Genomic DNA, 16,016 nt, shown 5'->3' with positions numbered 1-16,016 from the left:
GTATAATAGGGTTGGTAACAATGCGTTTCCAAGTTTTTTTTTATCTGCAGCGGCTCTTTCTACGGAGAAGTAGCTATTTAACACAAATGTCATATCATCTTACATATGTCTGGTACAAATCCTCGTTTGAATAAGCCATTATCAAAAATTTACGTCAAAAAAGTACGTTATATATTTTCGCACAATTAATTTTACTTATACATTTGTTTGGAAGCGTTAACAATTTGCGCAGGAACATAATTTTTCTTTTTTCGACATAGGCGTCAAGCTTAGTTAAACCTACAATAAATTCCCACATATCTGATCTGGTCGAATAAGGCAATTCTTGTATATATCTTTTTTGGCTACAAAGTGGTGGAGAAGATTATCAGCTAAGATGTCAACGTTAGTCATAGAGTTCCAGAGCTCGGAGCTATAGAGAGCAATGGGAACTATACTTCTTGTTGACACTTGTGAAGACTAATGTATTTATACCGAAAGGATAGGCACCCTGTCCGGCCATTGAAAAGAAAGCATTTCTAGCTTACTGTAAACGCTCTGAAATGTGTTTAAATAGTTCAAGACCGCTTTCTTTGGAAAAGCCTACGAGCTTAATTGTTGGAGCCTGTGCTATTTGGGGTGTCCAGGGACATTGCATATTTAAGGGTCTAGGTGGAACTGAGTAAATACGATGACAGTAGATTACTCGACATTAATATCAACGTGCCAACGCTTGCAATATCCAAACACAATTTCGACCATATACATATATTGCAGCTTATATGGAGATAACGGTATGAGTAAGATGTCGTCGGCAAATGTTGGGCTTCCGCAACTAACAGACGAAAGCCGGGCCCGTATTTACTTATATCTGAGTCTTGAAATAGGCTATCGAGATAAACCAGATAATAAACTCAGCACAGACCTCCCATTGACGCATGCCACGTACTATATCGATGGTAACTGGCATAAGGTCTTGGCAAATACGTACTGCACATTTGAGTTATTCATTATGAGGATTTGATAGCCCGTAGTATTCACCTTGAAACCGAAGTCTACCTAAATTAAAGTTATGCAGTGCCGCACTGTGTTAAAGGCGGCGTTCAGATCAAGACGTGCAATCTACACTTTGGTGCCATTGTCTATAGCATAGTAGAATAACGTTTCTTGGAGATTAAAGGATGTGGTCACACTACTTAGCCTTTTGGGACCCGTTTTGTTGTGGGCTTAAGAAAATGTTACTTGTTGGCGACACATGAGAGTTGATCCGTTCGGCCATTATTTTTTAGAAAAGTTTACAAAAGAAGTAATGATAAATGCTTGTAGCTGAAAGGGTCACGTTTGTCTTTCCTTTTACACCTATATACTGGGATAATAATGCTGGTAGTGTAAGCTCTTTTAAAACACCGAATCCACAAAATAGCACATGCTCATTTATAATTACAACATCACCAGGGCTTTTTCGCTTAACATTTAAGTTCGGAAAAATCATCTTTTGATCAAATGTCATGCTCGATTAGGTGATGAACGTTTTTGAATAGTAATTTGTCTGTAACTTTGTAATCCTGATTATTGGTGTCGTCTTTTTTTTAACTCAGAGCTAATCTTTAAAGGGTCGTTTACTATTGCATTTTAACAACTTCCAAAACATTCGTTAGTCTACCTCTGCTGCTCGAATAAGTCTATCATATAATGTCGCTGTGTTCACCTGAAGGTGTGATTTGCCTGTGTATCGTTTGTTTATGTGTGTGATATATTACTCGGGGGGTCAACCTTTACCTAACCAAACGCCCCAAGCTTATGGGTCCTGCGCAAACACCACTTTGTCCAATATGGCTTAGCTTTTTTGTTAAACTTACTTATAGGGAGTTCTTTCGTTCTTTAAGGTTTGCTATTGTTTAATTTAGTTTTTAATAATTTATAATCTCGGGTGCATGAACTTTGCGGGAGTGCTTTCAATTGTCTGTAGATTGTCTTGGATATTTCAATCGAACATCATTCTTTAAAGCACGTGGACATGTTTGAATGTTTGAAAACTTGGTTTATCCCCGTAGTTTTCAATATATTACTTATATTTTAAGAACATAACCAGAGAGTATATTAAAATTCATACATTTATGCGTCGTCAGAACTTATAATCATACATACATATCCATTTCAAGTGGCATTACATACAATTAAATTAACAAGCCATGCAATGTACATTGTAAGGATTAGGCGCATCATCGTTTAAGTTACAAAATATATTCCTGCAAATTAAAAATAATATATCGCGATTAAACTACAATAATTGTCAAATTAACAACCAGCAGAGACATGTTTTGTTTCTGAAATGATTCGTACGAAGGATTTTTAACAAATATATGATCCATGAATATGACCTTAATAACTAATTTCAGTCTCCCAATTTGTCAAAATCAAAAATACATGCCGTGATTTGTTTATTCAAAGAAAAACTGTGTTGATAGATTAGAAATAAACATGGTTTGAGTAAATTCAATGATTAATAACCAACAACCTTGTTTATTGATAACTTTGTCTTCGATATTCAAAATCACTCTTTAAACTTTATTCAATCATTCATCAAATCGATTATAAAAACAAACTCAGTTTACAAACTCACAGACATACATACTATATACATATTCTTTAAAAAAAATGAAATTTTAAACGAAAAGCATGTTCAGAACAGTAATTCATGGTGTGCCTTTTTATTACCGTGGAAACAGTAAACTACAATCACTGTGTATGTTATTGAAATTATATATGAAAAGCCCATTCTTTCTTATAGCTTCATAATTACATTATACTGTAAAATCATGGAATAAAACACAATAGATGTGCATTGTTATGCTATAAGGATCATGCACACTCATTCCTGTACGACGGTACATCCTATGGCTAAATCTAACACATAAAGCCACTACATATTTTATAAAATACACTATTTGTTGGTTTTAACAATAAATGATAAGCCCACACATTCCTTATACAAGGGTATATACAGTGTAACAAAATTATAAAAATCACAAAAGAAAACAATGATAATTTTTTGCTAGTATACATTATTGAAATACACTGCTGAAATTAAGCCTTTAAGACAGTCAGCTACAATAGTTGTGCGAGCGTGTTTAATTAATGTGACATCATCTTCAAGAATGAGTCTAACAGAGATAAAAGTGGCATGTTCATTTTCGCAAAAACTCGTATCAAAAATAAGCAAAACAGTACCATTCGTAAGTTTACACAATGTTCAGCTTCTTTTGCAATTTCCAATTATATGTTTTTTTTCTATTATTACTAAATTTGAGTTTAAATTCGATATGAATGCCTTCACATGTCTTATTTTCTCTCACATTCTGGGCCTTTATCTGCCTTTGGTAAAACAATAGTGCAATATTTAAGTATTCATATAAACATTAAACAGGACGTTCAAAACTAAAACTAACAAGCATTTACTCATACAAAGGTCCATTCTCTGGAAAAAATACACAGGATTTTAATGATCATGAAATGAAACTTAGATAAATGTATGTTTAAATGACAGACCCATTCTTTATTTTTACAAAGATACATCATAAAGTACAACTACAAAATATATGTAATTAAATTGAAACACATTCAATGCGCATTTCATATTGTTTCGAGTCCCACATTCTTCCTGGTTTATACAAAAAGTACATCTTGTGGAATATAACACTGGTTTAAAGAAGTGGAACCTAGACAAGTATTTTATAAAACGCAAGTCATTTATAGAATTATATACAACAAGCACGTTGGTAGCGTTACAAAGGTATAATATTAAATGAAAAGACAATTAATTTTTGATTTAAAATATAATTAACAGGTCCAGTTGTTGTTTCAACAAACAACTTGTGCAATTAAACATTGTTATAATATGTTGCAACACACAAGAGATACTGATATAAACAACAGGAATATATATCTTTTGAAATCATGTGGAATAAAGCACAATGATATTTTGTATAATTCATTTGGAATAAAACAAAATGATATTTTGTATTGTACATGTGGAATAAAACACAATGACGTTTTGTATAATACAAAAGTGTTAAATATACTTAACAGGCCAACCCTCTGTACATATAAAGGCACGTCCTGTGGACTTACGAAACCGATAGTTTGAATAACACATAAGTTAAGGTTGTTATTAACAGGCCCACGTTTTGCTTATAGAAAGATACATCCTGTGAAATAAAAACACAATGTTTCAACAATGCACAAGTTTAAATCATAATTATTAGGCCCACTCTTTGTTAATACAGAGGTAAATTCTGTGGAATAAAACACAATACCATTTTTTATAATACACAAGTTTAAAACAGTATTAACAGACCCACCCTTTGTTTATACAAAGTTTCTTTCTGTTGAATAAAACACAATATGTTTTTATAATACATAGACAATAATATATATATAATATAAAATATGTACATAATAATAAAAAGGCAAACCCTTTGTTAATACAAAGGCACATCCTGTGGAATAAGACATTTCTACAGTTTGAATAATACGCATTTATAAAGCATTATAAACATGAACACCATTTATTTTTACAAAAGTACATCCTGTGAAATAAAAAAAAATAGTTTCTATAATATAATAGTTTAAAGCATAATAAACAGCCCACCCATTCGTATTACAAAGGTTCATCCTAAGTATTAAAACATAGTTATAGTTTGAATAATACAAAGTTTAAATTATTATAAACAGGACCTACCCTTGTTTATACAAAGGTTCATCCTGTGAAATAAAACCAAAGATATTTTTATAATACACAAGTTAAAGTTATTATTTACAGGCTCACCCTTTGTTTACACAAAGGTCCATCCAGTTGAATAAAGCACAATGATAGTTTATGAAATACACACATGTTTAGATTATTATAAACCAGCCTACTCTTTGCTTTTATAAAGGTTTATTCTGTGGAATAAAACACAGTGAAAGTTTAAATAAGATACATGTTTAAATTATAACTAACTGGTCAACCCTTTGTTTATACAAAGGTCCATCCTGTGGAATAAACATTACTATAGTTTGTGTAATACAAATATTAACAATTTCATTAACAGACCCACCCTTTGTTTATACAAAGGTTCATCCTGTGGAATAAACATTACTATAGTTTGTGTAATACAAATATTAACAATTTCATTAACAGGCCCACCCTTTATACAAAGGTTGATCATGTGGAATAAAACACAAGTTAAATAATTAATAACAGGCCCACCATTTGTTTATACAAAGATTCATCTTTTGGAATAAGACATAACTATGACTTGTGTAATACACAAGTTTGAATTATTATTAACAGGCTATCCTTTGTTTATACAAAGGTTCATCCTATGGAATAAAAAAACAATGATAGTTTATGTAATATACATGTTTAAATTATTATTAACAGGCCCACCCTTTGTTTATACAAAGGTTCATCCTGTGGAATAAACAATAATAGTTTGAAAACCACACTTACTAAAATTAATTATTTACAGGCCCACCCTTTGTTTATACAAAAGTTCATCCTGTGGAATAAAACACAATGATAGTTTAAATAACACACATATTAAAATTATTATTAACAGGCCCACACTTTGTTTATACAAAGGTTCATCCTGTGGAATAAAACACAATGCCAGTTTTAATAACACATATATTAAAGTTATTATTAACAGGCCCACCCTTTGTTTATACAAAGGTTCATCCTGTGGAATAAAAAACAATGCTAGTTTGAAAAACACACATACTAAAATTAATTATTAACAGGCCCACCCTTTGTTTATACAAAGGTTCATCCTGTGGAATAAAACATAATTCTAGTTTGAATAGTGCACATGTTTAATAGTTTATAACATGCCCACCCTTTGTTTATACAAAGGTTCATCCTGAGGAATAAAACACAATGCTAGTTTGATTAACACATATGTTTAAATATTATTAACAGGCCCACCCTTTGTTTAAACAAAGGTTCATCCTGTGAAATAAAACACAATGGTAGTTTGAAAAGCAAATATGTTTAAATTATTATTAACAGGCCCACCCTTTGTTTATACAAAGGTTCATCCCGTGGAATAAAACACAATGATAGTTTAAATAACACACATATTAAAATATTTATTAACAGGCCCACCCTTTGTTTATACATAGGTTCATCCTGTGGAATAAAACACAATGATAGTTTAAATAACACACATATTAAAATTATTGTAAACAGGCACACCCTATGTTTATACATAGGTTCATCCTGTGGAATAAAACACAATGCTAGTTTAAATAATACACATATTCAAATTATTATTAACAGGCCCACCCTATGTGTAACATAGGTTCATCCTGTGGAATAAAACAGAATGATAGTTTAAATAACGCACATATTAAAATTATTGTTAACAGGCACACCCTATGTTTATACATAGGTTCATCCTGTGGAATAAAACACAATGCTAGTTTAAATAACACACATATTAAAATTATTATTAACAGGCCCACCCTTTGTTTATACAAAGGTTCATCCTGTGGAATAAAACATAATGATAGTTTGAATAACACACATGTTTAAATCATTATTAACATGCATACCCTTTGTTTATACAAAGGTACATCCTGTGGAATAAGACACTGTTACTCTTGATATAATACACACGTTATACTTATAATGAACAGCCTTTGTTCTACAAATGTATATCCTGCAAAATGAAACAAAACTAAGTATTGAAAATAAACCAATAGTGTGATATTTAAGTATTCCTATATACATTAAACAGGGCGTTTGAAATCAAAATAAACAAGCATTTACTAATTCATACATATGTCCATCTTGTGATATAAAATACTTGAAAATAATGATCATGAAATGAAACTAAGATAAATGAATGTTAAAAGCTTATTAATGATAGACAAATAAAATGACATTTATCTAAATAATTAATCAACAGGCCAACCCCTTGTTTATAGAAAATTCCATCTCGTGGAATAAAACACAAACAAATATGGATAATACACAAGTTTTAAATATAATTAACAGGTCAACCCTTTGTTTATAAAACACAATTATATTGTAAAAATATTTATGCGAAATACTTCAGAAACAACAGAAACAAGCTCAGTAACATAAACAAACGCAAAAGACAAAGAACATAAAAACAAAAATTCACAAACAAGAAACATGGATGAACAGCACAAAACAGCATAAAACTCAAATTTAAATGATAGTTGACATGTCCAAACCTTGTTAATACAATGAACAAAAATATAATTAGTATAATGAAATAAATAAAACATTTATTGAAAATAAATAAAACCCAAAAGCACATGACATCAAGATTGCTAATTTGAATTGACAGTGATCATCACATATTTACATAAATACAAATAAATAAATATACAACATGAATTCTAACCTTAAGCAAATTTCTAAGCGGCTTAAAATTAACAGTTTTGATCTGATACACACTTATATGAAAATAGAATATCTTTATAGCCTTAATTTTAAGCTAAGGCAAATTTGTTAAAGGCTTAAACTATTATGGGAAGCAATTTATTATACTCCTCCTTTGACTCTAAAAATATAAATACATTTTTACAGATTACACCAATATATCGCACGATCGGGAAAGACAGTTGAATACTATAGGAGTGTCAAAAAACAAAGAAAAATGGAAAACAAAGAAAAAAGTAAAAGCAAAATGCTCCATACACATATAATAGAGAAAAACTGCAATCTATATCTTAATTATTTACAGACAAACAATTTAATATTTAAACATTATTATTTACTAACAATTCTTTACTAACAATTTTATTTATAGCAAATGACATTTATTATTTCATGTACATTCAATAACACGTTGCTACAATAATTAAGGAAAAAAAGCAACAAATATAGCTCACATGACATGATATAGAATGCTAACGCGTCTGTCATACAAAAGACATAACAAGAATAGATATTTTATTGTCAACGAAACCTATTCTTCAAAAGACCAAACACCGAGGCAATCCTATTGGTGTATGGTTTAATCAATTCACTCGAAGTACTACTTTTGGCGTATGGTTAAAACAATTCACACGATGTAATCCTCCACGAACGTTATAACTTTATGAGCAGTTTCTTTTGCAAATGCGGCATCGTCTGAACTGAATACGTCGGAAGGCAACCTTTCCATTTCAACGGCATCTGGATATCGAAGTCGGAAGTAATGGCTTCCCGATATGTTCAGGCGTGATTCGAACTCTCTTACCTGAAATATGTTAATACCGTGATAACATAAATGATGGGTTACGCCGTTGAATGGTCAATGATAACAGATAACTTGGATATGAAGTATTTAATACCGAAAGTTCAAATTGCATTTAAATCCCTTTAGTACTTTACAAGAAATGGTCAGAACGAGGACTTGTTATGAGAATATGTTACGTGGGAATAACTTTATAGCGCATAGGAAAGGTCATTGATCACTGAGTGGTATTACCGTTTCTGTCATCATAGCATTCACAAATCGTTTTCTGACCAATAAAATTACTGTGCACAATCTGCTGATGGATGGACACATACCCTCAAATTTAGTTTTATTAGACTGGCTTGCATACTTTTTAGTTATTGCAGCGTCCAATTTATCCGAACGGGCGGACAGAGGGTAAACATACTGTACACTCCGATGAAGCCAATATGTACTTATAAGAACATAGCATACAAGGTAGACATTAGATATCTACAACAAAACTGTGCTGTTCTTCTATGTTTCTTGTTTGTGATTTTGTGTTATATGTCTTTGGCGTTTGCTCCGTGCCACTAAACCGGGTTTATGTTTAAACGTTTTGCTACTGAGCTTGTCTCTGCAGCTTTTTGCATAAATATTGGTATATATAGGGGTCACTGACTTTGCACGGTCAATCTCTGAAATCAATTTTGTCGGTTAGTGTAAACAAACGCAATCAATAGAAAATTCCACTACTTTTACATTCATTAACCAACAAAAGACTTAATTTAAGGAAGTTTACTTTTAAAACTGCCAGTTTTAAAATGAATACGCCATTACAATACATTCATTAGATTGTGAATAATTTTGTTAACATATTTTGTTTTTTATGTGACATATACAAGTAAAAGTTACTGCATACACTTATCGAATGGTTAGAATTAAACGCGAGTGACTAGCGTGGGTTGTTTAAACCTAATTTACGAGCGGTGGGTGAAAAACTGTTCTGTGTTATTTTATCTTGGACAAACTTAAAGAAGAGTCACAATAATTAGCGTATATAAAAGGGAAAACAACTAATAATTGTACATGTATGCTCCACATACTTGTAGCGAGGAAAAGCTCAAAGAAGAGCCACTCGTCAAGTTCCGCTTGCGAGTAAATATCAATACATACCTCTCCTTTAATTTCATCAAACTCATCTCCAACCATGAGGCTGCATAGGTCATGTGTCCATCGAGGACATCGGTTGGCATCTCTGGAAAATCTGGCAGCTTTTAGCGCTTTTTCACATGCCTGTAGGGTACAGATATATACTTAAAAATCCATTTTTTTGAAGCACATCAAAATGTATGCGTTTAAGTATCTTCCATGGCCGAGAGTGTAAGAAAGGTTCATTCAGACCCGAGTGTAAGGTGTTTTGCGGAAACAAGTTTACCGAGTTCCCGCAAAACTCGCTGCGCGAGGGTTGGAATGAACCTTTCTTACACTAGCGGCTATGGTAAATGCTTTTTCTCCCACCTCAGTTAAACAAAATTTAGTAAAAATGTATTTTTTGCTGAAACTCTTTTGTGCGTAGTGAAAATAAATGCGTTATGTTAAATCCTCGTAGGACAAGCTTAAGCGGAATTCTGTTTTAAGAAAGTGAACGTAGCAAACTGAAATATAGACGACAGCAATTCGAAGTATAACTGCCTTCTAAGACTTTGCTAATTCTACATAAATAATAAAACATGATTTCGTTATATATATAAATCACTGGTCAATAGTGTTTGCTATATATTGCTACATCAATAGTTCGGTAGGCGGTCAATTCCTCCGAATATTATTGCGAGTAAAAAAATTCTAATTTGTTTATTTGTTTATTGCGTATTCCCTCATTTTGCTATTATACAGTAATTATATTAATATTAAGTCACAAATTTATGAGAGAGCATTTAAGATTTTTTTAGTTAATTTCATTTTGCCAAATCATCAAAGAAGTTTGAACAATTATGACGTCAAATTTAATTAAAATTTATTGTAAAATTACCTCCCTTTCATATTAAAACAGAAGGATTAAACATCCTTAAATAATATAACCGGAAAACAACAGCTTAGGGATATTGTCAACGAACTATCTTTTGACTGATACCGGCAGTTATCTTTAACTATCCTAAAATACATTTCGATATAGTTTTAGAAGTTTATGAATTGATTTGGTTATACGCGAGTCTGGTAAATTGGCAACAACAGAATTGTGTCATGTGTTTAAAGTGGCGTTCATCGGTCATCTGTACAATGCTTTCAATATGTTAGATATTTGTGATTATTGAAAATTATATCTATTTCGGGAGTTATCGCTTTTATACTTACAAAATTCAAACTTTAAACTACAAGTATACCATATTGACATTTCAGTTGGACGTGTGTTACTGATACATTATCCATTCATTTTAAATATAGTTCATAGAAATGTGACAAATAAGAAATGTTGTTTCGAAGTATGGTTATGTATTATTCAGTTGACCAATTGCAAACTTTGTTTCAGTGTATGGTCATGTATTTGTTGGTAAGTCAACCAATAAGAAACTTTGTCTCAGTGTATGGACATGTATTTGTTAGTAAGTTCACGAATAAGAAACTTTGTCTCAGTGTATGGTCATTTATTTGTTAGTAAGTCAACCAATAAGAAACTTTGTCTCAGTGTATGGTCATGTATTTGTTAGTAAGACAACCAATAAGAAACATTGCTTCAGTGTATGGTCTTGTATTTGTTAGTAAGTCAACCAATAAGAAACTTTGCTTCAGTGTATGGTCATGTATTTGTTAGTAGGTCAACCAATAAGAAACATTGCTTCAGAGTATGGTCATGTATTTGTTAGTAAGTCAACCAATAAGAAACATTGCTTCAGTGTATGGTCATGTATTTGTTAGTAGGTCAACCAATAAGAAACTTTGTTTCAGTGTATGGTCATGTATTTGTTAGTCAACCAATAAGAAACATTGCTTCAGTGTATGGTCATGGATTTGTTAGTAAGTCAACCAATAAGAAACTCTGCTTCAGAGTATGGTCATGTATTTGTTAGTAAGTCAACCAATAAGAAACTCTGTTTCAGTGTATGGTCATGTATTTGTTAGTAAGTCAACCAATAAGAAACATTGCTTCAGTGTATGGTCATGTATTTGTTAGTAGGTCAACCAATAAGAAACATTGCTTCAGAGTATGGTCATGTATTTGTTAGTAAGTCAACCAACCAATAAGAAACATTGCTTCAGTGTATGGTCATGTATTTGTTAGTAAGTCAACCAACCAATAAGAAACATTGCTTCAGTGTATGGTCATGTATTTGTTAGTAAGTCAACCAATAAGAAACATTGCTTCAGTGTATGGTCATGTATTTGTTAGTAGGTCAACCAATAAGAAACATTGCTTCAGTGTATGATCATGTATTTGTTAGTAGGTCAACCAATAAGAAACATTGCTTCAGAGTATGGTCATGTATTTGTTAGTAAGTCAACCAATAAGAAACATTGCTTCAGTGTATGGTCATGTATTTGTTAGTAGGTCAACCAATAAGAAACTTTGTTTCAGTGTATGGTAATGTATTTGTTAGTAAGTCAACCAATAAGAAACATTGCTTCAGTGTATGGTCATGGATTTGTTAGTAAGTCAACCAATAAGAAACTCTGCTTCAGAGTATGGTCATGTATTTGTTAGTAAGTCAACCAATAAGAAACTCTGTTTCAGTGTATGGTCATGTATTTGTTAGTAGGTCAACCAATAAGAAACATTGCTTCAGAGTATGGTCATGTATTTGTTAGTAAGTCAACCAACCAATAAGAAACATTGCTTCAGTGTATGGTCATGTATTTGTTAGTAAGTCAACCAACCAATAAGAAACATTGCTTCAGTGTATGGTCATGTATTTGTTAGTAAGTCAACCAATAAGAAACATTGCTTCAGTGTATGGTCATGTATTTGTTAGTAGGTCAACCAATAAGAAACATTGCTTTAGTGTATGGTCATGTATTTGTTAGTAGGTCAACCAATAAGAAACATTGCTTCAGAGTATGGTCATGTATTTGTTAGTAAGTCAACCAATAAGAAACATTGCTTCAGAGTATGGTCATGTATTTGTTAGTAAGTCAACCAATAAGAAACATTGCTTCAGTGTATGGTCATGTATTTGTTAGTAAGTCAACCAATAAGAAACATTGCTTCAGAGTATGGTCATGTATTTGTTAGTAAGTCAACCAATAAGAAACATTGCTTCAGTGTATGGTCATGTATTTGTTAGTAGGTCAACCAATAAGAAACTTTGCTTCAGTGTATGGTCATGTATTTGTTAGTAAGTCAACCAATAAGAAACATTGCTTCAGAGTATGGTCATGTATTTGTAAGTAGGTCAACCAATAACAAACTTTGTTTCAGAGTATGGTCATGTATTTGTAAGTAAGTCAACAAATAAGAAACATTGCTTCAGAGTATGGTCATGTATTTGTTAGTAAGTCAACCAATAAGAAACATTGCTTCAGAGTATGGTCATGTATTTGTTAGTAAGTCAACCAATAAGAAACATTGCTTCAGTGAATGGTCATGTATTTGTTAGTAGGTCAACCAATAAGAAACATTGCTTCAGAGTATGGTCATGTATTTGTTAGTAGGTCAACCAATAAGAAGCATTGCTTCAGTGTATGGTCATGTATGTGTTAGTAGGTCAACCAATAAGAAACTTTGTTTCAGAGTATGGTCATGTATTTGTTAGTAAGTCAACCAATAAGAAACATTGCTTCAGAGTATGGTCATGTATTTGTTAGTAAGTCAACCAATAAGAAACATTGCTTCAGAGTATGGTCATGTATTTGTAAGTAAGTCAACCAATAAGAAACATTGCTTCAGAGTATGGTCATGTATTTGTTAGTAAGTCAACCAATAAGAAACATTGCTTCAGAGTATGGTCATGTATTTGTTAGTAAGTCAACCAATAAGAAACATTGCTTCAGTGAATGGTCATGTATTTGTTAGTAGGTCAACCAATAAGAAACATTGCTTCAGAGTATGGTCATGTATTTGTTAGTAGGTCAACCAATAAGAAGCATTGCTTCAGTGTATGGTCATGTATGTGTTAGTAGGTCAACCAATAAGAAACTTTGTTTCAGAGTATGGTCATGTATTTGTTAGTAAGTCAACCAATAAGAAACATTGCTTCAGAGTATGGTCATGTATTTGTTAGTAGGTCAACCAATAAGAAACATTGCTTCAGAGTATGGTCATGTATTTGTTAGTAGGTCAACCAATAAGAAACATTGCTTCAGTGTATGGTCATGTATTTGTTAGTAAGTCAACCAATAAGAAACATTGCTTCAGAGTATGGTCATGTATTTGTAAGTAGGTCAACCAATAACAAACTTTGTTTCAGAGTATGGTCATGTATTTGTAAGTAAGTCAACAAATAAGAAACATTGCTTCAGAGTATGGTCATGTATTTGTTAGTAAGTCAACCAATAAGAAACATTGCTTCAGAGTATGGTCATGTATTTGTTAGTAAGTCAACCAATAAGAAACATTGCTTCAGTGAATGGTCATGTATTTGTTAGTAGGTCAACCAATAAGAAACATTGCTTCAGAGTATGGTCATGTATTTGTTAGTAGGTCAACCAATAAGAAGCATTGCTTCAGTGTATGGTCATGTATGTGTTAGTAGGTCAACCAATAAGAAACTTTGTTTCAGAGTATGGTCATGTATTTGTTAGTAAGTCAACCAATAAGAAACATTGCTTCAGAGTATGGTCATGTATTTGTTAGTAAGTCAACCAATAAGAAACATTGCTTCAGAGTATGGTCATGTATTTGTAAGTAAGTCAACCAATAAGAAACATTGCTTCAGAGTATGGTCATGTATTTGTTAGTAAGTCAACCAATAAGAAACATTGCTTCAGAGTATGGTCATGTATTTGTTAGTAAGTCAACCAATAAGAAACATTGCTTCAGTGAATGGTCATGTATTTGTTAGTAGGTCAACCAATAAGAAACATTGCTTCAGAGTATGGTCATGTATTTGTTAGTAGGTCAACCAATAAGAAACATTGCTTCAGAGTATGGTCATGTATGTGTTAGTAGGTCAACCAATAAGAAACTTTGTTTCAGAGTATGGTCATGTATTTGTTAGTAAGTCAACCAATAAGAAACATTGCTTCAGAGTATGGTCATGTATTTGTTAGTAGGTCAACCAATAAGAAGCATTGCTTCAGTGTATGGTCATGTATTTGTTAGTAAGTCAACCAATAAGAAACATTGCTTCAGTGAATGGTCATGTATTTGTTAGTAGGTCAACCAATAAGAAATATTGCTTCAGAGTATGGTCATGTATTTGTTAGTAGGTCAACCAATAAGAAGCATTGCTTCAGTGTATGGTCATGTATGTGTTAGTAGGTCAACCAATAAGAAACTTTGTTTCAGAGTATGGTCATGTATTTGTTAGTAAGTCAACCAATAAGAAACATTGCTTCAGTGTATGGTCATGTATTTTTTAGTAAGTCAACCAATAAGAAACATTGCTTCAGAGTATGGTCATGTATTTTTTAGTAGGTCAACCAATAAGAAACATTGCTTCAGAGTATGGTCATGTATTTGTTAGTAAGTCAACCAATAAGAAACTTCGTCACAGTGTATGGTCATGTATGTGTTAGTAGGTCAACCAATAAGAAACTTTGTTTCAGTGTATGGTCATGTATTTGTTAGTAGGTCAACCAATAAGAAACTTTGTTTCAGTGTATGGTCATGTTTTTGTTAGTAGGTCAACCAATAAGAAACTTTGTCTCAGTGTATGGACATGTATTTGTTAGTAAGTTCACGAATAAGAAACTTTGTATCAGTGTATGGTCATGTATTTGTTAGTTAGTACACCAATAAGAAACTTTGATTCAGAGTATGGTCATGTATTTGTTAGTAATTCAACCAAGAAGAAACTTTTTTTCAGTGTATGCCTGTACAAAATAAAGGGGCGGACTTCGGGCGAAATCCCTATACGTTTCTAGTAGATTCTTGGCGTAAAATTATTTAGTCGTGTGTCCGTGTATTTTAATGCAAGTTTTGCACTCAAAACCCGATTTAGTTATTATTTAACACTTAATCTTGAGTATAAAACAATGAATTACTTAAAACACACATGAATAAGTATTGCCTTCGACGCTGTGAAACTGTTGTTGTTTACTATAGACTATAATCCATTGACTAAGACACTGATTTTCATTTAAAACGTGCATTTTAAATTACGAAAACTAAAAGTAACCTGAAAATTAATACCGGAAATAAATAACAACGGTGCGTCCTGCCAAATATTCCCGACAAAAAAACTGTAAACACTATATCGGCTGTTTTGCGCTTACCCGAACCTGATTTTGTCCTGACACGAGGAAATTTTGGTCGCGAAGAATGTAAAGCATTGAAAAACCTTCAAAAAAGGCGACGTTGACGTTGCTGGTTTAAATTATATGTAAACGAACGTCAGAAATAGAGAAAATTCAGAAGTAAACAAAAAAAGGAATATATGAGCGGCCAAAAAGTATGTGCGGACGCAAAAAAAGAGTTGTTTTTTTTAGTTCTTTTTCCGTTTTTCGAATTTTAGGTGCGGCTACTCCGACGAACAAATGATCAATTTTTTGAGGCCTAAGGACACTAATTGGGTTATCATAACATCAACCACTTATAGCAAGTGAACTAAACTAAGCCCAGTCGGCAATAAATAATTGACTTCCACTCGGTCAATATATACAATACTGTGCTACAGTATTTGACTCACCGATAAGCCTCAAAGGCTATCAACGGAATACAAGATC

General features: G+C 32.3%; 1 protein-coding gene across 4 annotated transcripts in view; it reads right to left on the bottom strand.

Moving 5' to 3' along the window:
• Positions 1-2,079: 2,079 nt before the first annotated feature.
• Positions 2,080-16,016, bottom strand: part of LOC128241865 (sacsin-like) — a 72,607-nt gene continuing 58,670 nt past the window's right edge. For all 4 annotated transcript variants that reach the window (XM_052958976.1, XM_052958975.1, XM_052958977.1 and 1 more), the window contains 2 exons: positions 9,372-9,491; positions 2,080-8,237 (listed from right to left, as the gene is read on the bottom strand). In XM_052958976.1, coding sequence (XP_052814936.1) covers positions 8,061-8,237; positions 9,372-9,491 — 297 coding nt within the window. In that variant the 3' untranslated portion in view covers positions 2,080-8,060. The remainder of the gene's footprint in view (positions 8,238-9,371; positions 9,492-16,016) is intronic.

This window comes from Mya arenaria, chromosome 7, assembly GCF_026914265.1.
Source record: "Mya arenaria isolate MELC-2E11 chromosome 7, ASM2691426v1".
Classification (NCBI taxonomy): Eukaryota; Metazoa; Mollusca; class Bivalvia; order Myida; family Myidae; genus Mya; species Mya arenaria.
This window is presented reverse-complemented; position numbering and strand designations above follow the sequence as displayed.